A 25,187-nucleotide genomic window follows, 5' to 3' on the forward strand; every position below is an offset into this window, starting at 1 on the left:
ATGTTTGTGAGCCTTAAATAAGTTATCTAGTCCTTGTGATCTCTATACTAAAATTCTAGCCTGACAAAATAGAGTATTGTCTGCAAAAGGTGCATCATAACACCAGCTGGAGGCAGGGGGAGCTGGAATGGGATTGGGACAGCTGAGGTCCCCCTGGAGAAGCAGCCCTGGACTGGCCAGTCTTCTCCTGCCATTTGGACTCATTTGGAAGTGGCCTTTCCACACAATACCAGTGCTTAATGCATCGCTCAGGCTTTGTTCATCATCTACAGTTAGTAGGCAAACCTAGGTTCAGCAAAGTAATTAGGAGAAATAATTAACAGCTCTCAGTGATGAGGCAACCTCTCTCTCCCTCCCCTCTCCCTCACCATGTGGTGCACCTTGGTAGTGACTCAGAAAACACAAGAGGACATTATGAATCAAAAAAATAAGTCTTTACCTGTAATTAACTGTGCACACAAAAAGGAAAACGTGGTGATCAAGCAGCCATTAATAGTTGCTTTACTGGAGGAGAATACACCAGAATCAAATGCTCATGGCAAAATGTCCCTTTAAGGTGTGGTTCTGTTATAACATTTAATCCAAAACAAAAATAAGTCTCTACCATAAAAAGTATTTGAACCGTACACTATTCGGACATGTGTGGATAAGACACTGCACTCCTCATGTACCACGGGCCTCGTGGCCCCTTGTGTCCTCCATAAGTGCAAGAAAACAAAACCCAGCAATGAAAATACAAAATCAATGCAGCAACTAGAGTTGTAGGCAACAGTATGTGCGTGGCCAGGCCAGGCCGATGGTGGGATGTGGGTCTATGCAGCAGGGATGGACCAGAGTCCCCCCTTCCCTCCCTCCCCTTCCCCTGCCTGTTGTGTCGTGGGGCTCCGGAGTTGTCATGACAGGCTCTTTCGAAACAGGACACTAAGAGGAGGAAAAATAAAAAGAACACCCCAGCCTATACCAAAGTAAAGAAAGTAAGAATAAAAAAAATCTCCCTTGGATCGCGGCACTATTTCAGCAGGGCCCCGGCGGCCCCGGCTCACCCTGTGTGGGGCAGGGAAGGAGAGTCCCTGTGCAGAGGGAAGGACGTGCCCACGCCCCTGGCACAGGCTGGTGCAGTCCCCACGCTCCACAGCCGGCTCTGGGCTGGGCCACCCCGGCTGGGCAGGAGCCAGCCCCGGGTTCTCTGTGGGTACCTCTGCTGGGAAAGTGGGCCCAAAGTTGTGCAAGTCCTAGCGTGAAGGAAGGCGGAGGAGACGGTGGGGAGAGCCACCCGTTACCTTGGGCTCCCCAGGTCCCTCGGGCGACGTGCCTGGGCTGGGCCCCCTTGCCCTGCGGGGTCAGAGGTCCCCCCAGGCGCGCAGCTGCAGGGCCAGCACCCCCAGGGCGATGGTGCCGAGGCTGCTGCCCACACCGGGGGCACCATCACAGTCCTTCTTGTCCACTTCACACCTGGACTGCTGGCACAGCACCCCCTTGAAGCCCACGGGGCAGATGCAGCGCTGGTTCTGGTAGCAGGTGCCGCCGTTCTGGCAGAGCAGGAGCTCGTCGTCGCAGACATTGGCTACGAGGCGAGAGGGAGGGATGGAGGGAAGGGTGTGGATGTTAAACCCCTTGATTGCAGCAGGAACTAGAAGCTTCTAGCTCCTAGCGGTTCAATTATCCAACCCTCATAGTGCCAGAGCACTTCCAAGGCCAGAGGAACACAGTGGGAGGTGCAAACTCCACAGACAAAGCTACGAAGTCGTTTTGGAGTTGGGAGGAACGGCTGGAATCTGCTCACCCTCCACCCTGAGCATCACAGTGCTGAGGATCCCCCTCCTGCCTGGACCCATCCACACATCCCCGTGCCTCTCCAGCCCCAGTACTCACGGAAGCAGCCTTGTCTCCAGTAGTAGTTGGGCAGGCAGTCGTCGCACTTGGGCCCCGTGGCGCCTTCCCTGCATTCACAGTAGCCGGTCTCGTTGCAGCGGTCGTGCATGGAGCCGATCTGGTTGCAGTTACATTCTGGGCAGAGACATTCTGGTCAGAGCCTGCCCTGCCTTGGGCCTCTGTGCATGCCCATTCCCTGAGGGAGGCGTTGGGGACTTTGGAAAAGCCCGGCAATGTGCTACAGGAGGGACATTACAGACCAAGGAAGGACACGGTGGCCTGAGACACCCTGATGGTGCAAACAGCCATGGGTGCAAAGGCCACCCCTCTTGGGAGCTGAGCCCCTCCTGGCTCAGCAACACATCTGAATCCAGTTGGAACAACTGTTTTACTGTGACAGTGGTGAGGCCCTGGCACAGGCTGCCCAGAGAAGTCGTGACTGCCCCATCCCTGGAAAAGTCCAACGCCAGGATGGGGCTTGGAGTGACCTGGGCTAGTGGAAGGTGTCCCTGCCCATGGCAGGGGGTTGTAATGAAATGATCTTTAAGGTGGATTCCCTTCCAACCCAAACCATTCTGAGATTCTACGATATTATCTGGGGTTTGTTTTCAGGGAAGAGCTTCCTTGGGAAGCTGCACAGACTGTAATAACCACCATCCTCGCGGAACACGCAGGTGGGCACACCGTCCTCCGGACAGGGGCTGAACCGAAGCCCACCCCCCAGAGTGAGGACCCAGACGAGCCATCCCACACGCCGGCGGCCCTGCCCGGGGCTGGCACACTCACCTATGCAGACATTCTCGTCGTCCAGCTCGGCCGAGCTGTTGCGGTAGAAGCCCAGGCGGCAGTGCTGGCAGTGCTGCCCCCGCGTGTTGTGCTTGCAGCTCACGCAGGTCACCACGTTCAGAAAGTCGATGTAGCTGCAGCGGTTGGAGTGCCCGTAGCACTCACAGTCTGCGGAGAGGACGGGAGACCTGGGGAGCTGGGCTGGGCTGGGCACACCCTCCCTCCCGCTGGGTGGAGGAGAGGAGCCACACTGGGGGATGCTCCTGCCCGGGTGGAATGTCATGGCCTGGGCAGGATGAGTGCACACAGTGGTGGCTGTTCTTCACCACCGTGGGGGCAGCGGGGCTGGAAGTCATCGCTCAGAGAGCAGAGCAGGGTGAGGGTCTCTGTTCCCTTGGGGTGTGGAGCCATGTCCTGGCAACCCCAGGACATGATGTTTTGAATGGGCTGCCCAGGGAAGTGGTGGATTCTCCATCCCTGGAGGTTTCTAAGATGAGACTGGATGTGGCACTTAATGCCATGGTCTAGTAACCACGGTGGTAATGGATCAAGGGTTGGACTTGATGACCTCAGAGGTCCTTTCCTACCTGGCTGATTCTATGATTCTTTTAGGAACTGCATAATCGTGGGAGTAGGCAGTGGAGGGGAGACAGGTGCTAATTACACAGCTGCCTTGTTAATGAGCAGAGCTGGGTTTGGCTCTGGGGAGGTTGCAGGACCCATGAGGAGCTGAGCTGGGGTGCAGAGCCCTGGTGAAGGCTCTGCCTTGCTGGGCACAGAGGGCACTGGCCCATGGGATGGGGCTGGCAGAGGGTGCTCAGATGGACCTGAAGCTGCTGTGTGTCCAGGTAAAACCTTACTCTCTCTGGCTTTTTTCCCTCTGTGTCCCTTCTCAGCACACCCCTTGTGTCTCCCAAGCCAGTGCTACTTGAGAAGGGTGATGATCTCAGGTTAAATGTTTAAAATGAGTCTGTACAAGGCAGTGTGGCTTGGGTGGGGCTGTTCAAAAGCTGGTGGACAGGTGTGTGAAGGTTTGAAGCAGGGCTGCCTGGCACAGCACTGCCTGACCTCTCTCTGCTGTGGGCACATGTTAAAACACAACCAGCCAGGCTGAATTTGTAGCCAGAGGAATTGCATGATGTGGTTCTTGTGTTTGCTTTTTATTACCATGAGCTGGGACAGTGACAACCTTGCAGTGTCAGATCCAGGTGCTGGATCTTACTGGGAGTTTAAAAGGATAATGCAGGAGGAAAGGAGATGACTTAGTTCCCTTGTGTCCCAGCTGTCCTGGTCAGGAGGTTCCCAGCCAGCATGGGCAGGGAATAATGTGGGAAGAAATGGTGTCATCCAAGTCTGAGCTTCCCCAGCTCAGGAGAGGAGGAGGAGGAAAGCTCAGAGCTGGGACTTTGTTCCAGGCAAGTAACATTAAACATTCAAGGATGGCAGAGGGATGGGATGGGATGGAAGGGTGTGGGTTGCCATGCACATGCAACTGGAGAAGGAGACTTGTCTCAATGAGATGATGACCAGGGAAGATGAAGCAGGGCAGAGGTTTCCCCCTGGTTCACAGCTGCCTGAGGAGGAGCTGGCAGTCTGTTGTAATCTTGACCTGCTGTGAAACAACTTCTGCCTCGTCAACCAATATCCAAAGAATTTCAGCTCAAATTATTGTGTCTGCAATTCCCAAGTGTTGTTGCAGTCTAGGTATGCACTCCTACATACAGCTGACAGCTAATCACGACTTGGATAGCCAGACCCTCCCCATGCTCTCCATGTCTGAGTCTCTTGGACCACATCACCTGAGTGAAGACAAGGAGCCCTGGAGCACCACCCTCCCTCCTCTTACCTCTGTATGATTCGATAGGAGCCACTGGGCCAGAGTTTGGTTTGAGCCGGATGAGTTTTGAGCTCTTTGAGGACGCTTAAGAGAAATCAGAGACACACTTTTTCTCACTGCTTAACACCACGAGCAGCTCTGCCATGAGAACAATGCCAAGCCAGGAACACCCCTCTCTATGTCTGCACCAGGAGCTGGGAGCTGCTAAATTCCTCCTCTTCTTCTCCCCTCCTCGAAGTTTGATGCATGAAAAACTCCATGCACAGCTCTATTGCAGAGCTGGGAGGAGCTACTCACACATCTTCGCTACTCACACATTTCCCCCCCCCCGGCTTTATGCACGTTCAGTGGTGTGGATTGGGTTCTTTGGGATAAGGATCTACAAGTCTAAACAGCTTAAAACCAGCATCTACTTGGTTTGGTGGCGGTCACGCCAACTGGCACCCAAAAAGCTGCGAGGAGGAAAAGTGCTACGGAGGTGGGATCTGGCAGGGGGTGCTACAGGGTCCCGCAGAGCAGGTGCTGCCCCAGCCTGGCCCGTCCCCAGCAGCACGTACCTGTTTTTTTGCCGTGCCTCTTGCCTGCAGAGTGTGCTGTGCGCCCTGCTTTGCTCTTCGGAGCCGCTACGCCAGAGGACAAAACACGCCTGAGCGCTGTGGTGGGCAGAGGGTTCCCAGGGCCAGCCCAGTACGGCTGGGCTGGGATGTTTCCTCGGGGCAAGGGGCTGCCCCAGCTGGGATGGGGCTCTCTGGGGGCTGTGCTGCCAGTCAGACCCCCATCCCACATGGAATGACCCAGCACTGGGGGTAAAGGCCATCGAGCTGATAGGGTTTGGTTGGTGCTTGGGGGGTTTTGCGCTTTGGTGACCCCAGTGAGGGGCAAGGTGGAGCAGCACTGAGGTCCCACAGGGTGTTTGGGAATGGGTCTCGCTGTTTATTTGTGGAACACAAGCCCTTGCAAGCGCTGTGGGGCTCAGGGAGGCGCTGGGTGGGCACTGCCAGCTACAACCACCTGTATCAGTCACATCCTGACAGCAACAGCCCTCAGTGAGAAGGGGGCCATGGCTCTGAGGAGGCTCCACGGGTTGTTGGGAACAGGGTGATCTGCTAACAAGGCTTGGCCCTGATGGGCCAGAGCAGCCCATTAGCCCAATTAACCTTGCCCAGTTGACTTTGGCCATGGCATAAAACCCCTTCCCAAAGCAGCCCATGGGCTCTCCCGGCCCCAAACATGTCTCCAAAGAGACCTCCATGGGGCTGGAGGAGCAGAACTGAGCTGAAATGGACCCTCCAAGAAGGAGACTAGATTATTTGATGGTCATGTTGAGGACAGGTGGGTTGTCCTGGCCTGTGGCACTGAGGGAGAAACCTGTCCTGTCCTGACCCTGGGGACGGGCACAGCCTTACCTCGCATGTTCTTGGGAGGGTCTGGGGGCTTCAGCTTGCGTCCAAGTGCTGCTGTGTTTGGTGGGTCATCACAGGTGGCATCAGAGAGAACATCAGATTTAACACAGATCCCCCCCTTGTTTGCTTACAAAGGTGGCAAAGGGACACTGGAAGCTCTAGTCAGGTCTCTAAGGTGGGTGGGCAGAGCCGTATCTGGTTGAGGATGTGCTGAAGCAGGAACCAGAGACAAAGTCTCCCAAAAATCAGCATTTCTAAATGTGAAAAGAGACAGGGAAAGCGTTCCTAAGGGGGGGCTGTGGGAGCTGCTGGGTGCCTGAGTGTTGACATGTGGTCTTTACATTGCCCAAGCACGGAGAGAAGCCAAATCTGCAGACCACTGTCAGGACTCAGCACAGCCCTCCTGGTTCAGCACAGACTGTCAGCACCACCCAGCCTGATGGCTGTGGTGTGGCCTCATCCCCTGTTACTGCACCAAATGCAGTTTGTCTCTCTGTGAGGCCAGAGACAGGCCCAGGGTGCTGTGTTCTGCATTGGAAGTGATGCCAGTGTCTACAGCAGGAGCAGCTACAGGATCTTGGGTGGGAAATGGGAGCTGAGCAGCAGCGGGAGCTGCTGAAGTGTGTGCTGGTGGGAACCCTGAGGAGGAGAAGCTTCAGCCTCAACAGCCAGTGTGAAACCTCCCAAGGTTCTCACCAGGACCAGCTCACCTTAGGCAGTCACTCAGGAGAACAAGAAGGCATCTATGCTCTAGACAACACAGGCTTATCCATTTACAGAGTGATTCTGCTCTACAAACAGGCTCCGGTCTCGGGAGATGACAGGATTTCCATGATCCTCTCCGTTCACCCCAGCAGCAAGCTGTGAACAATCCCTTCTACCACTTACCATCCTCATCTTTCATGTACACGACTAAACCCCGAGGCTCAAAGCAGCCTCACCAGAGTCCCAGCTGCGTGCAGGGCACAGACAAACCCCGAGCTTTTTCCCAGGTGGAGGAGGAGAGAGGCATGGAAAGCAGAGGTTCAGAGCTGGAAACTAAAGCGTTCTCGGAGCACCAGGAGCTGGTTCTCACTGGCAGGATCCAGCTCAGCCACTGAGTGGCTCCTACCTTCTGCTCCTGGGCCAGCCTGGGCGGGGGGAGAGCCCACCTGCAGCGGGGCAGCCGCCGACAAGTTGGTGTAGTCTTGGAGTGATCAGAGGGGAAAGTTGTGTTACTGGGTGTGCTGGGAGGGCTGGTGTCCCATGAGCAGCCCTGCAGAACCCCGAGGGGGAGCCAGAGCCCCAAAGCAAACACCCCAACCCTGTGCCACGTGGGTTCTCACACCTGCTTGATGCCAGCACTGCTGCTGGCACAGGGTGGCCAGTGTGTCCTCAGGCTCTGGAGGGGCTGGGAAGCCCTTGGATTGGGAGGGGCAGGATGGCAGCGTGTGCTGAGCTGCCCATTCTCAGCTCAACACACAGGGGTTTGCTCATATGTTTGCATCAGCACCTGCTCTGCACCCCTTTGAAATAACAGCACTGAGAAACAGCACAGGTGTATTGAGACAGAGGCACCAAGTCCTGGTTCCTAATCCCAACTTCCAGGCCTTCCTTCAGAAAAAGCCAATTTGCAGGGAAATTAAACCAGCAAGAAATTTATACCTCACTTGTTTGATTTCCCTGCAAACCCTCACCCCCACTGGCTCCATCCCCCTCCCCAGCTCCTCAGTATTGGTAACAATCTTCAGGTTTGCTAGAAAACAAACCAAGGACTAAAAATTTTAAAAGCCATATTATTAATTTTGGGCTCCAGTTGGGTAACATAAGGAGGAGGAGGAAAAAAAAAAAAAAAATCTCTTGATCCTTGCCAAGTTTCAAAGGACAAACCCGAGTAGGAGAAAAATGTGATTTCCCAGCCTTGTCAGGGGGATGATAAACAATACAGAATGAAAATGTAAAAAAAAAAAATAATTTTTTTAATGACGAGCTGTAAGAGAAGGTGATAGACATTGTCCTTTTCAGCTGGAAAGTGGAAACCAATTGATATTAATATGGTGTTAAAGAGAATATGAAAAAAGCCCGGTGCAAATTGGCAAGGGTTTAATTAGAGTCACAATAAAAAACAGCCCTGGAGGCATTTTGCTTTTTAGTCATTCACATACACCTCCACTCAATCACATTTACAGAGCCAGGAAAATTATTAATGCTCATTATCCTGAGAACCTTTCCCTTGCAGCTCAGGGCCATAATGGACAGTTTTACATTTTGGGAGGGGGAGAGACACGTTTTGCCCCCAGACCCAGGTCGTACAAATGGGAAACGATGGGCAGCTCTGATGGAAATCGCTGTTCTTGGTGGGTTTCTGGAGAAGTGGAATAAATTGGACCAAGAAGTCACACTTCATAGCAAAAACCATTGGGGCAAACAGTGCTGGGGGTAGTGGGAGGCCCCAAAAAAGTCCTGTTCAAAACATAAACAGGGGTCCCCTTTCCTCAGGACCTCCACAAAGCCAGGCTGTCAGGAGCTCATAACCATCAAGCGGGGCTCGGGTTCATTCTGTTTTTCCCAGAGGTGAACTGGCACTGCTGAAACTGCCACAAACCAGAGAGAGGAGGGAAAGCTTATTTTTTTTGCTTATTTTGAACACGGGAAAAAATGTAACAAATGGCAAGGAAGAATCTGACAGGCTTCAGGGAAGGTTTTGAAATAACAGAACCGCAGAAGGCAAAGGAGAATAGCACTTAATTCATCCTCCTTAGGGTAACTCTGCAGTTTCCCTTTCTTCTACCCATTTTGGCAGCCTCGACTGCCTTCAGACCACAGGCCTTGCCCATGAACTCATTCTTCTCTCCCCTCTCACCGCACAGCAGGCGACAAAAGCATCCTCCAAACACGACCACAGCTCCACCTTGACCACAGAAAACACCACGAGCAGCCAAAGGAAGCAGATGTCTAGCAGATCCATGCAACCCAGAGACAACCCAAACCTAATCTACTCCTCTAAGCCTACGTGCAGCGTTGCTTTCTGCCTTGCTGCTACCCACTAGTGTGCGGAGGCACGAAGGAGAAGGGGGAAAACACATCGGGCTGGCTTTAAATACCTGCTTTTTTCTGTGTTTCTGTCACAGGCACAGAGGCAGCAAACTCAGAGGCTGGTCTGATGACGCTTGCTTATGGTGGGAAGAAGAAATTCAGAGGGCAGAAGACAGTGTGTCAGTTAGAGGGTGAAGCGGCGCAGGGATGGGGCAGGGCTCTGACAGGACTTTTTTAAGTGCCTGGCTGACTGAGGTGGCTTTAAAGCAAGGAGGGATTTTAATGCTTCTAAAACTCAGAAAGGGAGTGACAACAGGGTGTCTCACTTTGGGATTCTGATCCTGCTTGGGGTTATTGTGTCTCCTGCAAACGTGTGTCCTACCAGGAGCTCGAGGGGTCACCTCTTTAACAGGATGTTTCCCTTGAGGTCCAGGTAAGTTAGATCTGTACCCTGTGGGGATGTCATAGTGTTTAAAGAAATACTTTATGTTTTGCAGGGAGGAGGAGGAACGTCTCTGGCCAAAAGCAGATCAGAATTAAGCTGGGTCTTGATTCCCTATTGCTGGTCAAGGGCACAGGTGGACCTTTGTCATCAAACCCAGCATGTTGCCCAGGTAAGAGCAGGTCCCTGAGCTCCTGGGTGGCCCTGGCTGCCTTCCTATGTGGGACAGCCCCTTCAGGGACTGTCACCACTCTATAGTGGGACCTGGCTGTGCAGAAGCACAGATGGGGATCTGGATGGGGACAAGGAGCTCAGGCCTGACTGTATCCAGGCAGGGATCTGTCAGCTGGGCTGCCATCTATTAATTTTGTCCCTTGCCCTTAGTTAATGAAAGCATGAGGAAAACATTTTCTCTGGCCAGGAAGCAGGTTTTGGAGAAGGAATAAACCCCAAGGTGCATGATGTCTCTCAGGTCCCTCAGAGCAGTTTGGCAGGAGAGATTTTCCCCCACCACCCCCAGCCCCACAGATGCGTCCTGCCCACGCCAGTTGTACAACACAAGGCAGAGCACTGCAAGTCAGACACAAGAGAGGCACTAAGCACATCACCCACATGTACACAGCTAAAAATTAGCCCTAAAATGTTGCTACAGGAGAACATGGATAAAAATCAAATGACCCCAAGCATTTGGTGTGGATGGAGATGTGACCACTGCCCCTGCTGGGGCCGTACCGATGGTGTGAGCTCCAGGCAGGGGTGGTGGATGAAGCTCCTCCTGCACATGTGCAGCATGGATCTGGGTGAGGAACACTTCTTAACAGAACTGAGACTTCCACTTTGTTTCCAGGGTCACTCCAACTCCATGGAAGTTGGTCCTAAGCCCTCAGCTTCCTGATTAACTCCCCAAGCAGGGTACTTCCATGAATATATCTGTATTTGCATAAACATGCAATCAAGTTTCCTCATCCCTTTGACTGGCTTCTGGCAGCTCCCCCAGACAGACTGTTACTAACATACTGTGGGTGTAAAACGTCCTCCTGGGAAATATCAGGCCCTGAAAGCATGGCAAGGGGAGGAATGCGTGTCTAATTCCCCCATGAGAAGCTTAAAAAAAATGTCCTGCTGTTAAGTTTTATCTGCTCATTTCCAAAAGACAAGCGAAAACGCTGTCTCCTTGTTCATGAGGGGAGGGAAGGAGGACCCCCAGGGAAAGGACAGAAGTTTTCCTCCATGGGGTGATTTTGGAAATTAGGAAAGGATGTTTCTGGCACGTGTGTGTGAGTTCCAGCCCCACATGCTCCCTGGCTGATTGTACAGCAGCTGCCTGGGGAATGTTGGCAGGAGGTCAGGGAATGGAGCAGGATGGGGTGCAGTTCCCCTCTCCTTCCAGAGAGATGTGTTGTTTAACTTTATTATGGGACAGTAAAATCTTCCTTGCCTTCCTGCCCTGCCTTGTGGTGGAGCTGTATGAGAGCACCTCTTGCAGCCATGCCAGCCCTGTGCAGGACAGCATTGCCAAGTGGCTCTAGGAGGGATGGATTTTGAAAACCTTCTGTTGTTAAAAAACAACAAAATTGAGAGGAAAAAAAGGGAAAAGCTATGGTTCCCCCACATCCAGTCCTGGCTTTACTTCTTGCTGTCCTGATGGTAACAGAGGGACAGCTGGTGAGGTGGGATGGCAACCCATGGGGTGGTTGCCTCTTGGCTTTGAGGTGGACCTGCTGTGGCTGTCCCCGCTTACAGGGACCATAAACCTGGCTCCTGGCTCATGTTGGACAGGAGCTGAATAGAGACAACAGCAAACCAGAGCTGCCTGGAGGCTGGGAGATGTGAAATGAGTCAGGGTGATTTTTATCCATGTCTCTTTATCATCATCCTACAGAGCAGATATCCAGGGCCACCGACACGGCAGTCCCACGGGAAGCAGCTGGAAAGAGGAGCTGGGAAGAGTCCTGGCCTCCAGGTGAGGCAGCGAGCGTGACACCCACCTGGCTGGGTGGTGGTGGCTGGTAAGGGCGTGGTGGTGGTGGTGGTGGTGGTGGTGGTTGAGGTGGTGGTGGTGGTGGTGGGCGTTGTTGTGGTGGTCGTTTTTGCAGTGGTGGTTTTTGGGGTGTTTACCCGCTGCGGTCGCTCGTACGCTGACAAGCAAAGAGAAGAGGTGGGAGGCACTTACTGGGGGGAATGGAGGGTTTCCTTGCCAGCCTGCACTCCCACGAGGCTGCTGCTGCTGGGCTGAACTGGTGACTGATTTCTCAGCATGGTCACAACTGGGGCACCGAGAGGATTAAGGCGATGGCAGCTCGATGACACACATGAGTGTGTGTGTGCGTGTGTGCGTGTGTGCGTGTGTGTGTGTGTGTGTGTGCGTGTGTGTGTGTGTGTGTGTGTGTGTGTGTGTGTGTGTGTGTGTGTGTGTGTGTGTGTGTGTGCAGGGGCTGGAGGCTGTGCCTGTATCAGCTTACTCTGTTGGTGCAGATATTGGCTTAAATACTTACAGCTCTATCATAAACTAATTGCCAATTAAGCTGAAAAGGGGAAATGAAGGCATGTCTGGGCAGGGATGGGGTGAGGTGCAGGCGGGATGAACTCCCAGCCCAAGCTGTGCTTCCACTGCCCAGTGTCCACGTGCCCAGCTGTGCTCCTTACCCAGCACCATTCCCTTCTGACACCCCCGAACTACTCAGCACCATCAAAACCAACCAGGATCACTGGCACCTGTTCATTTCCACTGGCACCCTGCAAATTAAAGGATGGTTCAGGGCCAGGGAGCCCCTGCAGAGCTGGGCAGGAGCAGCCCTGAGTGTGGCACCACAACAGCCCGAACTGAAATAACACTCAAACACAAATTCCTACTTAACTTACACCTGCTGCCCTCCTGTCCTTGTTTGTCCCACTGCTTCATGCAGATTATCATGCTTAATTTCATAATAGCCCTGAGCTAGTTTAAATACTTAATTTAGGTCACTTCTAGTCTCCTGTGCAGGCTAAATAATCTCTCCTTAACTGGCCTTGGACACAAATCCCTCCTGTCCACCTCCTGCACATCGCTCCCAGCACCCCCAAAGCTTCTCCCCAGCAGCAAATTTTGATGGGAAACGTTTTCCAGTGAAACAAAGGTAGCACTGAGGATGCCAAGCTTTGTTAAGGGGGGAGAAAAAGAGTTATCAAAACGGTTTTGACCAGGAAGGTGAAGAACATTTTGGACTGTTGAAACATTTATTTTTTCTAATTCTAAATTACTGAAGGGAGACTTTTAATTTTCATTTGAAAATTTTAAGCATTTAACTGCTTAAAATCTAAATATGGTTCATTTACCCAGAAAACCTGTCCTCCACTTGTCAATTAGGTGCATTTTTCTTAATTGCATTTGCATTTCTCTGAAACTCTTTCTCCTCCAATTCTTCCCACTTGCCTGCAAACCAAAGAATTCATTATTCATTCAGCTCTCTGATTTGTTTCTTCTGGAGGGGAATTCTGAGCCACAAAATTCAAACCCAGGCTTCTGCTTACCCAAAACTCCAGGCTCTTTGATATCAAACTACCTCCAGCTTTGTTAAATAAGGAGTCCTCTCATCCCATCAATCTTGCAGCAGAAATCCCCACTGAGCTCTGCTGCCTTTGCTGCCGACACTTCACAGACATATGTTCATACACGTACACGTGTACATGCAGATGTACACATGCTCTATATGTTTTTTTATTGATAGCCCAAGGTGACCCAGACTGGATTCTATGCCAAATAATTCACACCCAGCTCCTTCTCAGAGCAGAATCCTGCAATCCTGGAGGGGTGGGGGGAGTTCACAGTGAGCGCTGGTGATTTTGAAGAGTCTTTTTTTATTTCCTTTCCGGCTGCCATGCTAACGAACCTCATGGGGGGAAACCATGCCAGAGGAAGAGGCAAAATGAGGCTCCTGAAGTCAAAGGAGGAAAATGTAAGACTCTTTGACAAGACAGAAAATGAGGCACAATTAGGGAAGACTTATTGCCTGGAAAACGATAATGGACAGAAAATAACCATATTTCTTTCTCCTAGTGACATCCGCAAGGACCATGCACCGAGGTGTTAAATGCCAGCATTTCAGTTTGGGTTTTACTTACTGCCAAAGGCTGAGCCTGCAGCTGCACCTGGAAAAAAGAAGAAGAAGCCCAGTCACTGGAAGCAGGGCACCACCAGCTCTGTTACCAGCAGGTCACACAGACACACAACGTTGGACCAAACAGCAATTAATTAGTGGGGGGTCTTGCTCATGGGCACATCAGTTTGCTGCAACAAACAGCTTAAAAGCTGCTTTTGTCAAACCACAGAAGCAACCAGACAGTGCTGTCTGGGGTCTTGGCAGCTCAAGCCTGTCATGTGGGGAAGGAAGACCAGCATGGCCTTTGCTGATGGTTTTTCCTCTTAACCATTTCCTTGACCTGCCCTTAAAGCCCAGCAAAGGACAAGCACATCCTTTGAGGCTCAGTGGGCTAAGGACAAGCTGTAGGGACTGAACCAGTTCTCAGTGAGCAAGAAGGGCTGGACACTCTTCCCACTGCAGCATTTGCTCCACAGGACGCTGCAAAGGACCAGCTTCTGGCTTTTGGCACCCAGGAGATGAGTGGCCCTGCTCCTCTCTGCTGTAACAAGTGAGTAAATCATGGAAAGTCTCAGCTCTGCATGAATATAAAGCACAGGAGCAGCAAAAGAAGAGGTAGGACTACCAAGAGGAGAGGGCTTCAGAGAACTGCCTCTGCTGCAGAGGAAGAGGATGTTGATATGGGGAGGAGGAAGCAGCAGAGAGAGTTGGGGTGGGGAGGAGGAAGAAGACTGAGTTATAGATGGGAAGAGAGATGAATGGGAGAAGAGCAAGCAGAGGAGAAAGAGAAATAGGAAGAGACACAAGGAACGGAGGGGAGGGAGAGAGACAGAACAGCATGTCTGTGCCTGTCAACACCAGAAACTCTCCCAGGCTCCTTTGAAGCAATGCAGCCGCTTGGTGGGAGCTGACAAGCTCGTTCCCTTTCAAAGAACCTGCTCGTCTACCAGCCCTGGCACACACAAAACATTCCTGTCACGGCCTTCGGAGCCTGAATTTCAGCTTTGATCATCTTAAGCACATGAATCTTTCAAAAAAATTTGGGGGGTGGGAGGGAAAAGGTTCTCTTTGGCAACTCTCAGAGCTGCTGCTTGAAAGGCTGGAGTGGCTACCGTGGCTCCGTGACATTTAAACAAGTCTGCTAATGTGGACTGGACAGAAACCCAGGAGGAACCGGCCCATCTGTGATGTTTCCTGCCCCAATTCCCCTGCTCGAGCGATGGTGGGGATGGATCCTCCATCCCGCCTGCGCGCCTCTGCTTCTGTCAGAGCCTTGTTCCAGCAGCAATTGGATGAGACTGGAGCTGCGCAGAGGGACCGGAGCTCGCGGCGCTTGCCTGGAACACTGACGTGCACAGAACGGGATCCAGGAATCAACCTGCACTGCTACTCCTGCTCCCCAGCCAGTGCTCTGCTGTGGTTAACAATGCTTTCTCTAACGGACAATAACTTGCACTGCCACAAAGCCATGGACCTGTGTCTTGGCCTGAGGTCATCCTCCCTGTTCCTGACCATCATTTAGGCTCATCACTCATCTACCAGCAGCCAACACACCACCTCTGCATCCACCAGATCCCCCTTCATGTCTCTGTGTACAAAGACAGGGGTAAACACCCGCTTCCCTTTTGAAAGCTGAGCTTCCTGCACCAATTCCAGTCGGAGAAGGACATGACGAGACCCTGCTCCCATCTGTGGGTGTTGTGCAGCCCAAGGTGGGAGTGCAGCCAGGGCTGGCTCCCTGCAGGTTACTTACATGCATTGGGGGACCCGTTAGGGAGAGGCAGGTAGGATCCTGCTCGCCAAGACCGGGAGCGAAAGTTCTTCTTGCACTTGCCGCAGTCCTGCCCCGTGGTGTTGTGCTCACACTCGCACTGCAGGCTGCCCTCTTTGAAGGTGCACAGGTTAGCGTGGAGGTTGCATTTACACCTGGAGGAGGAAGACAGGGAAGAGCTGTCAGGTGTCACTGCTGCTCCTCTTTGCCCCCGGTGTAGTGCTGAAAATGTAGTGCTGAAGCCAGGCTGGTCACCCCCTTTCTGTTCCTTCTGCAGGACTTTATCACTGAACTCAGCTGTTTTCCCCAGGTATGTGCTGGAGTTATGGTGTCCAATTCCTTGCCCAAGGTGCATCTGCTGTCTCTAGTCCAAGATGAGAGATGCTTTCCTCCCACCATCCGACTGCAGTAGCACAGACTTTAATGGTAAGTCAATGTTTCCAGCTGAGACTCCAGGAAGGAGTCACTCACATTTCAGGGCTGTTACAGAAAACTGGGTGATTACCCTTTTACTGGGAGGCAGTCTTGGACTTTAGATGGAGGAGCATGGCCAGCACCGGTGGGACTTGGCCCTTGCCCCTTGTGATAAAGTCAGCAGTGTTTTCTCCTGTGGTGTGAAGCTGCACAGCACAAACCCTTTTCCCCAGCCTGCTGTGACCAAAATAACACAGAGAGCAAGTCACCATCAGAATGCGCCTCATCAGAGAAGGCAACAACTAAAAACACTATTCAGCAATTTACAAACATTAAGAAACTTTTAATGAGCTGTAGTGCAGTATGCAGGGAATAATTATCTCTGTGCACAATAATTCCTGTTGCTCACACTCCGGAGGTGACTTGCGCAGAGCACAGAGACTGAGCCCATAACTCACACGTGGCTCTGGTGACTCCTGGGCCCAAGCTCAGACCATCAGACAGAGACTTTGGGGACCAAAACATCTCATTTCATTCCAGACAGTCGATCCCTAGCACAGTCTGATGCTTTGTGCGATAATTTACACTCTCAGAAGCAGAACCATCAGGAAAACAGTAACGCTGAGCCTTTTGTGCACGGGTGAGATCTGATGGGGCAACACTTTGTTTTACAGGGCTGAAGAGATGCAGAGCTGAGGGAATGAGCCACATGCAGAGAAGACAGAGGAAACATGGCCTGCTGCTCCTTGTGCTCTATCTGCACTGGGATAAACAGCCTGGATTAGGCTGGGAGCTGGTGCTGCGCATGCCCCCCAGCTCCTGGTGCCTCGCCCCCTCTCCCTTGGAGCCCCCAAAGAAGCTCCCCAGCCACCTGCCTGACCCACCAAGGCTGCCTTTGCTGTGCTCTCCTCATGCATGGCTGGATAAGCTGACCTCATGTATGATTTTTCCCCCCCTCCCCTCCCTGTCCTTAATTCTAGCAAACCCCGCTCAGAGGCTCAGCATAAGCTGGATGAACGATCTCTCTCCCCATCTTACAATCCTGCCCTGTCTCTGACCAAGCAGAGGAGGGAATTTTGCAGTTTCTAAATGGGAGGGAGGAAGGAAGAAAACGTGTTCTAGGGAGCAGAGGCAGGCACACTCAGCATGCTCCACTTGAAACTGTGTGTTAGTGAGAGCTGGAGATGCCGTGTCACGGCTGAAAGCATTAACAGCCTCCGAGCATCGGTGCTCTGGGAGCAAGTCACAAATCCAAGCATCCAGGGGGAGGAAGTGGCTTTGGCTGGTACCTACACAGGAGGGAGGCTGAATTTCAGATGCTCCGTGTCCCCTCTGCCTCTGGTGAGGAAGGATTTTGGCTGAGCTGTCCCAGCCCTGTGGCAGAGGTGATGCCCAGCCCTGGAGTGCTGCGGAGCCTGGCTCTGAATTATTCAGTGTCCACACAGCGTGGCCTCCTTCTCTCACTTCAAAACGAGCAGATGAGAGCAAAGCAGGCAAGACAGTGGGTTAAAGCAGGTCAAAGCCTCACTGCTGCTGCTCTGGGCCCAGCTTGAACAGAGCAACAGCTTCTGGGAGCTGCAGCTCTCCTCTCTCCTCCCTCCTCCTGTGGTGGGAGCGAGGGGATGGGACCAGCTCCAGGTCACAGCGTCACAATCCAGCTGAAGGCAAGTTTAAGAGCCCCAGGGAGTGGGTACAAGGAATGCAGGGACTGTCACGCCCCTTGTTTTCCCTGAAGATTGGGATGACGTGGAGGGTAGTGCTTGGCTCCAGTCCTTGACCCTGCGAGTCTTGCAGTGGGGACAGCAGCCCTGGGGGGCCAGCACCTGGTCTCCAAGGTGGCCTGGGATAGCCTCAATTACCCCCTCCACACATAGCACATCGTTGCTCCTGGTATCCCCCACCAAGAGCCAAGCAGATGTTTTGAGGTGCTTCTTCTGGCTCCAAGCTGCTGCAGTGCAGGAGGGTGAGACCTGTTCACCATTAATTTGGCTCCAGCTACAAAACCTTCACCAAGCAGTGGGACCCAGACTTCTTGCTCTAGGGAAAACAAGAGCAGTCAGATGTGTCTGCTCATACACACACACTGCTCACTTATTGCTGAGGAGGGCTGGGAGCTGAGCACCAGCTCCTGGGACAGCCCTAGCTGCCTCCTACCCTGGCCAGCGGGATGGAGATGGGGTGGGTGCTCAAGGACGTCCCCCAGCCACTGCATGTTGGTGTGATGGAGCTCTGCTCTTCCCAGAGAAGGTCCTCACTTCCTAATTGGTGTAAACAAGGAAAACTAAGTAAAGAGAAAGCAGAGGCAGACATTCACCTTGCCTGCCTGGGCCCAGGTCACTAATTTTTCTCACTCGCCCTTTGCCACCGTGCAGAAGTTTTTTTATCCAAAGGATCAATTTTACCAGGGAATTGCTTTCTGAATTTGACCTTTGAGGATCATCAATCTAAGCAGAGAACTGTAACCCCAGCAGGCTGACCCCTCAGCACAGCACTTTTCAGCCCAATCAATCAGGCTGCATTATTTAATGGCCAACAGCCGAGCGCTGTCAGTCAGCCCTGATTGCCAGCCCTGTTTCGGGGAGAAGGTTTCTGCATCCCAGCCTTCCCTCTGCTTGGGCTCAGAGGCTCATCTTCAACCCCTTCTTCAGGCTTCTCTGCCTCCTTCTCTGGGCCTGCAGCCCAAGGACATGTGCTTGTTGATGGTCTGCGCACAGCCAAGACTCAGCTGGCAGAGACTGGAGTAAATGGCATTAGCCCAGTCCCCTGGGTGGGAGCTGCTAGTCCTGCCTGCCTCTGCCCGTCTTCCTCGGCGGCCAGCCATGGCAGGAAGGAGAGGATGAAGGGAAAGGTTAGGAGCTACTTAGCAGTGAGGCTTAAATAGCAGGCTCGGGGCAGACACCTGCGCCGTGTCCTGCAGCGATGGCCCCGCTCCAGCCCCGGGGCTGCTCCAGCAAAGTGCTGGTTGCAATATGGTCTCTCTGGCTCTGGAGGGCTGAAGAGCCAGGAGTGTTTCTCCTCCAACTCGTGGGTCAAGGCACACACTGACAGTGCTGTTTCTCAGTGGGCATTCAGAGCCCGAGGAGAGCAGCCCCAGAGCACACCCGTGAGCAGCACCCACGGCCTGAGGACACCCATCCTGCACTGGGTAGCAGGTCACACAACTGCATTGTGCATTAAACAGAGACAGGTTCACACTGTTCCCAGCTAGGGAGGCTGGGGCACTGTGTGGCCCAGGATGTTACAGTTTGCACAATGGGGTATTTAGGAGTTTATTTTAGTGCAATTGTTCAGCTGCTGCCTTTCCTCAGAGTGGTGCAGTGCGATCTGATGCTGCCAATGCCTCCACCAGGGAACATCACAGAGCTCGGAGCGCCAAGGAAAGTTTACAGGAAAGTGTCCTTCTTTTTTTTTTCTTTTCTTTTTTTTTTCCCAGCCATAAAGAACAGTTTCCTGCATTTCTCCAAGTCAGCATCCTGGAGGTCACAGCAGCGAGCGGCTGGAGAGGTGTCTGGTGCCAAGCCCACGTGTGAGGGAAGGAGATGCCCACGCAGAGGAAGGGGGTGAGTGCAGAAACCATGCTGGGATTGGGAAAACAGCCCCTTTCATTAATAATGACTTTTGAAGTGATTTTAAAAAGTCCTCCCAGCCCTTTGTTTTCCTTCCAAGGATTCTTATGTGTTTTACGACCTCTTTTTTTTGTCCATAACCCCACTTGCAGAGCAGGGAAGTAAGGCAGAGAAAGGCAAAGAGCACCTCCTTATCCCTCTCCCTCCCCATGGGGCCGAGACAGTGTTGGGGTGCTGGCACCCCCCTTCAGGACTGATGCAGTGACCCCACTGCTGTGTGGGGTAGGGCTGGAGGAACCACTTGCTGGCTGGAGAGCCAGAGAGCTGTTCTGTCCCCTTGCAACTTCCACCGAGTTCCCACGGAGACAACACTGCCCTGAGCTCCTTAAAAAATCCTGGGACAGGGCATGGAGAAGCAGAAGTCCACTACAGTGGGCTACCATCTCCTTTCCAAGTCTCCTTCCAGCCCAGCCTGCACACTGCTCTCCACTCTGTGCTCACCACGAGGATGCTGTCGTGTGTCCCCAGGGATTCTGTGGAGACTGGTCCCCTCCTGCTGGTTTCTGAGACACTGGGTTCCTGCTTTTCACCCTTACCCGTGTGGCTTTGCCCCGCTGCTCCCTCTCTGCTCCCTGAGCTGGTGCTGGGGAGAGGCAGCGCTCAGAGAGCTGCTAATGACTGCCGGCCAAAGGAAGGCTTATCAGAGCTTCCCCTGAATTGTTTGCTCTCACTGTAATTGATGAGCCTTTAATGAGTCTCCTGGGACGATGTGTTTGAAGGGAGCTCTTTCCTCTCCATCCCCAAGGAAAATGATGTTTCAACTGATCTCGGCTCTCGGGGAAACATGAATAACTCTTTTCCATCTCTCTATTGTCATCCCCAGCCGTTGCTCTCAGCACGCTCCAGCAGCTGCCTGGCCATCACTTACCCACTTTTACCTGCTCCTTTGCAACTGTTTTGGCAGCTCAGCAAAAGCAGGGAGCAAATCTTTTGGGCAAAGCATAACGGGTGCTGAGCTTGGATTGTTTCTGGCCCATCTGTGCGTGTGGAAGCAGGTAAAAATAGCTTCTAATGGCTGGGCCATGGAAGAAGCGCAGTCCCTTTGTGGGGAGCAGTTATATGAGGATTTGCCTTGCTGGGAGATTGCTCTGGCAGAGGTTTGCTATTGCCAGGCCTGGAGCAGGGCTGAAAGGGCTGAAGAAGACAAAGGTGGCTCATTCATCCCAGGAGCAGGACTGGGAGCTTACTGGAGCCTGTGGTCCAGGGACTGAAGGGCAGGAAAAGCCATTTTAACACGTTGTTTCTTTCAGCTTGAACCAGGGCGAGAGGCTTCTGGGTTTCACTGCTTTGTGCAGAGCCAAAAAAAATGAAAAAACCACCCTGAGTTCAGTCAGAGGGACATGTGAGTGGGTTATTTTCCTTGTGGGTTTTTACTTTTGGTTGTGTGGCCAGGATGGAAGGAACCCTCCTCGTGCCCTTCAAAATGGTTTGAGGTTTGGGTTACAAAGATGAGACAATTTAAAAGATGCCAGAGTGGAGAGCACACTAGCTGGCTGTTCCCATCCGAGAGGCTATTTATTTTAAATAAGTTGACACTCACCAGCTGTCAAGATCCTGCTGACTGGTGGAACATTATTTACATTCAAAGCTGTCTTAAAAAAGCAAACACGAAACCAAACTTCCCCATTAGGGGGTCCGGCAGCAGAAGGGAGGAAGGGTGAAGAGGACATCACACGGATATGCGAACATAAATATTTGCAGAGTAATGTGTATAAATGCTCTTGGTCTTTCTCCTGGAATGCAATAATGCCTGCAATTGAGTTCATTGGCCAAATTGAATTTGGGCTCCTGTAGAAGTCTCTTTATATTAAGTGCTTTAACATACATCACCTTCTCAGTCTATCGATGAAATCCTATTATCCGCTCAGGGCCGGATGCAACTCGGCAACAGAATCGGAGGGGAAATAAAAACCCTCACAAAGCGAAGCCAGGAGCAGGTAACGGGACCTTGGGCATCCGTCTCTGGCTATTGACAAAGCGTCAGGAGCTCTGGGGGAAGGAGGAGCTCTCTGGGTTTCTCTCTAACTCCCTCCCTCTTGCTCTGCAAGTTTCCCCTCCGTTGTTCTGCAGTGGGAGCAGAAACCTTTGCAAGACTCAAGCGAACAGTTGCTCTGCATTAACTCAATTTAACTATCTGACCAAGAGCAAGATTTTGCTTGAACTCAAGCTAATTCCAGCCTGGAGGAGTGCCAAGGAAATTCAGCCATCCAGCTCCCAGGGGCTGCCCAGCGTGGAGGCGAGGACGGGCCGAGGAACACGGCGCACCATTGGCACAGACTTGGCCGTCCTTGACACGAGGATGCTGCTACCTCTTGGGACCTGAATTCTGTCTGCCAGGAGCTGCAGGGGAAGGAGCGGGGACAGGCACATGCAGTGCTTGCCCTGGTTTTTGTGGTCTTCCCAAAGTTGCTGAGTGTGGGCGGCAGCTGGTCCAGGGCTGCAGGGGCACTGGGCAAGTTCTTGGGAGTTGTTTGGGTGAACCCGTGGCTATTTTGGGGGTGATGCTCCAGCACTGTGGCTGGGAAAGCTCAGCTAGGGAAGCCCATGCTCTCACAGATCACCCCAGGTCCTGCCTGTTCCCCTCTGGCAAAGCAGCAGCAGTGCAGGTCCCACCCTGCTCCCCAGGGAGAGATGCTCAAGGGGTACATCGACCATCACACAAAATCCAAGACCCTCAACAAGAGATTGTTCCATGGACCAAACCTGCTTCTTTTCTCCTTTCTAGAGACAGCTTTGCTGGAGAAGCCAAGATCAGCTGGAGAGTCTCCAACAACTTCAACAGAACCAGAAGGAGGAATGTCCAAGCAGGGCAAACAGCCCAGGGGCTGCCAGGATGCACTTTGCTCTGGCACCCCTGGATTGAACTGAGGTACAACTGCAGGGGAAGTGCATTGAGCTACTTCAGTGTGCTGGCCAGGAGGGCAGAGCAGGAGACAGTGACCAGGCCAAGCAGAAACTGCTTCACCTTTAACAGCAATGCAGCATCAAGCATCCCCACATCTCAAAACTGACCATGAATGCAGAAAAATACATCCATTGCATGTGGGTACCACTGACAATCAACCAGCTCCATTTATTGCAGGAGGTGCTTTTGGGGATGGCCTTGATCCTCCAGGTCTGGTGTCCCTGATCCTGGCTGTTGGGAGACTGGGCAAAGTTGGTCTGCTCCACTAGCACAAACTCTCCAAGTCACACTCATGAAGAGTATCTGAGCAAGGCACCAAGAGCACACAAGAGGAAAGCAGGGAAAGAAGGAGGGGAGCACAAAGGGCCTTTCCCTTCAATTCTTTTGCGTAATCAAAGCAGCAGCCAAGGAAACCATCAGAAAAGCAAGAGAAGAGGAAAGGAAATGCTGTTACAAAACTGGAAACCTCATCTTGTTGGTCCCTCTTGGGCCTGAGTGCAGCCTGAGAGGAGGCACTGTTCCACGGAGCTGCTCAGGGATGAGGAACACTCCCTCCTCCTGCCTTCCTCCAGGGACTGCTCATCACCAGCAGGATGGACAGACAGACAGACAGTGCATGCACTGGGGCAGGGGAGGATAAAGGAGAGAAATCCTAATATAAATCAGCCTAAAATTGATTCGCTTCTGCTCAATGTGATTTCTCCTAACTGGATCCACATGTCCCGGCCATGGCACATTAACTTCAATTACAGCTTATTAATGTCTCCGTGATGGAGCTTGGCCTGCTGAGCACGGCGGTGACTGACGTTATGGAGGGGAAAAAATTACTCCAAAGAGACTCAGCGTGTAATGGAAAGAGAAGCAGCGGCTTTCATCGCGCCGGCCCCGGCAGCCGGGGAAAGCTCATTCACCCGTTCCCGAGGAGATGACCGAGCTCGTTGCTGCACCGAGGAGAAAATGAAGCAACGGGCAGAGATCCGTGGGGGAAAGTCTTCCCGCTTCCCTTCCCCACCCTGCCTGTCACACACACACACACACACACACACACACACACACACACAGCACACAGGCCAAGGGCTCGCTCGCGTCTATTCCCGTCTTGACTCTTCTGCGTCTCCAGTTACTCCGTGGATCAATAGGGACAGGATGGAAGAAGAAAGGGAAAAAAAAAAGAAAAGAAAAAGATACCAAGAAGAAAGAGAGTAAAAATAAACTGTCAGCCATGAAAGGAGAAATGGACCCGGCTGAGGCTGTGGGAGGAGGAGATGCAGAGGAGACCCTGAAGCACCAGCCCATTGCACCAGCTCCCTGGGAAGAAGCAGTGAGCCCCTAGAGTCACCAGATCCTGTGTCAAACTCTTGACCACCCCAGTCCATCTGGCTTTTGGGAGAAGGCAGAGAAATCCTTCCCCTTGTCCCTGTGTCCTTTGCTCCGTCTCTTTCTGCTTTTCCCCGAAGTTCTGGGAGACTGTGGTGAGGGATCTTTCGTGGTGGAAAGCTGAGGTGTGAAGGAAGGGGTGGGCTTGGAGGGGGGCCCAGGAGCACATGGAGTGAGGGGATCACAGAAGCTTCTCTGAACCCACTAGCCAAGGCTTCAGCATGATAAACTGTCCCGGCTCATGATCTGCTCTGAGGGCAAAGCATTTTACTCTTCCCTTGACTGTGAACATCAACTAGAAACGAGCTGCCAAGTGTCTCATCACCCCGTGGGCACTGCCAGCTGCTGCCAAAATCCCGGTGCTGTGCAGGGACAGAGGCAATGCCACGCTCTGACAGCACACACTGCTCCTCCAATGCCACACACCATGGCCGGGCACAGCTCCTCCAGCCTCCCAGGGCTGCTCACCCCTCTGCTCTCCAGGTGGAATTTTCTGGCTGCTTTTTACCTCTGAGCCCTCATTTTTTCATAATCATCTTCCCTCTTGTTTCCATGCCTCCTGCAGTGGATCCCTAACACCTGTCCAGTTTTATCTAGGAACTTTCCTTCTGTTCCTCAAACACAGTTGTTCCCACATGCTGGAAGTGGCAGTGTGTGTCCATCCCCATCCCTGCCTACCCTTCCTCCCCCCTTCCCTGCACAGGGCTCCTGTCAGGCTCACATTGATTTCTCCTCTCTTCCTCTCAATAACCCATCCCTTGTTGAGCCATACACAAGATTTAATTTGGTTTTAGTCCCTGCCCTGTAACTGGCTTTGCTTACAGCTGGAATTAGATTGCTTTTCAGCGAGAAACCTGCTTGCTGGGACTGGAATAATCACAGGAGCAGAGTTAATTCACATGAGGCTTCTCCATCTTATACACCACTTATCCACAGTTCCTCAGCTGGTCACCTTTCCCTGTCCTGTGCCCACTGGGGCTGGAAGAGTCAGCACAGGACAGGCATCGACCTTTTCCCTGTCCAAGCTGTGTCCCCCTCTCCTGGGAACCATCCCAGCAAGCTGGGAGAGCCGGAGCAGTGCAAAGCTGGGTCTTGCTGAAGCTCAAGACTTGGGAGTCTGGGCTGGAAAAAAAGCAGATTTCAGAGTTTTCTGTGTTCCCAGCCAAGGAAAAGCCCTGTCCTCCCAGAGGCCCTGCTGCATGGGAGGAGTGGGTCAGGCAGCTCGTGGTGAGTGGAGCCAAGAGGGAAGTGGAGGCGAGCGGGAGCCGCTGCTCTGCAGCAGCCGTGGGCAGCCGGCCACGCCGGCACAGAGCCAGCGGCGGGGGGAGGCTGCCAGGAACCAGCCAACAAACCCCAACCTGTCTCATCCTGGCCCCAGCTAAAAAGCAGCATTGCAGCTTCCACTGGGGACTTGCAGCCCGGCCCTCCGTCGCCAGCTCTGTCCTCGGGGTGCAGGTGGCTGTGGAATCTTGGATGTTTCAGAGAGGTTGTGACACGCCCCCCCCGCTCCCCACTCCAGCCCTGAGTGTTTGAAAGGGTTTCCCTCCCCCTACCCTAGTTCTTTTTGCAGAATTTGTTGGGATTTTAACCTCTTGAACCGATGGCTGCTACTATTAAATGGTGTTAAACTTGGCCGGTGAGTTCAAAAGCTGGTGAGGGA

General features: G+C 52.7%; 1 protein-coding gene across 1 annotated transcript in view; it reads right to left on the bottom strand.

Annotated features, from left to right (window-relative positions):
* Window positions 1-412: 412 nt before the first annotated feature.
* NTNG2 (netrin G2) overlaps window positions 413-25,187 on the bottom strand; it is a 49,112-nt gene continuing 24,337 nt past the window's right edge. The window contains 10 exon segments of the mRNA XM_032708526.1: window positions 413-1,564; window positions 1,873-2,007; window positions 2,659-2,826; window positions 4,505-4,579; window positions 5,053-5,118; window positions 5,902-5,935; window positions 8,941-9,050; window positions 11,344-11,493; window positions 13,457-13,483; window positions 15,188-15,360. Of these exon segments, the coding sequence (XP_032564417.1) occupies window positions 1,341-1,564; window positions 1,873-2,007; window positions 2,659-2,826; window positions 4,505-4,579; window positions 5,053-5,118; window positions 5,902-5,935; window positions 8,941-9,050; window positions 11,344-11,493; window positions 13,457-13,483; window positions 15,188-15,360 (1,162 nt within the window). The 3' untranslated portion in view covers window positions 413-1,340.

The sequence above is a fragment of the Chiroxiphia lanceolata genome, chromosome 21, assembly GCF_009829145.1.
Source record: "Chiroxiphia lanceolata isolate bChiLan1 chromosome 21, bChiLan1.pri, whole genome shotgun sequence".
Taxonomy (NCBI): Eukaryota; Metazoa; Chordata; class Aves; order Passeriformes; family Pipridae; genus Chiroxiphia; species Chiroxiphia lanceolata.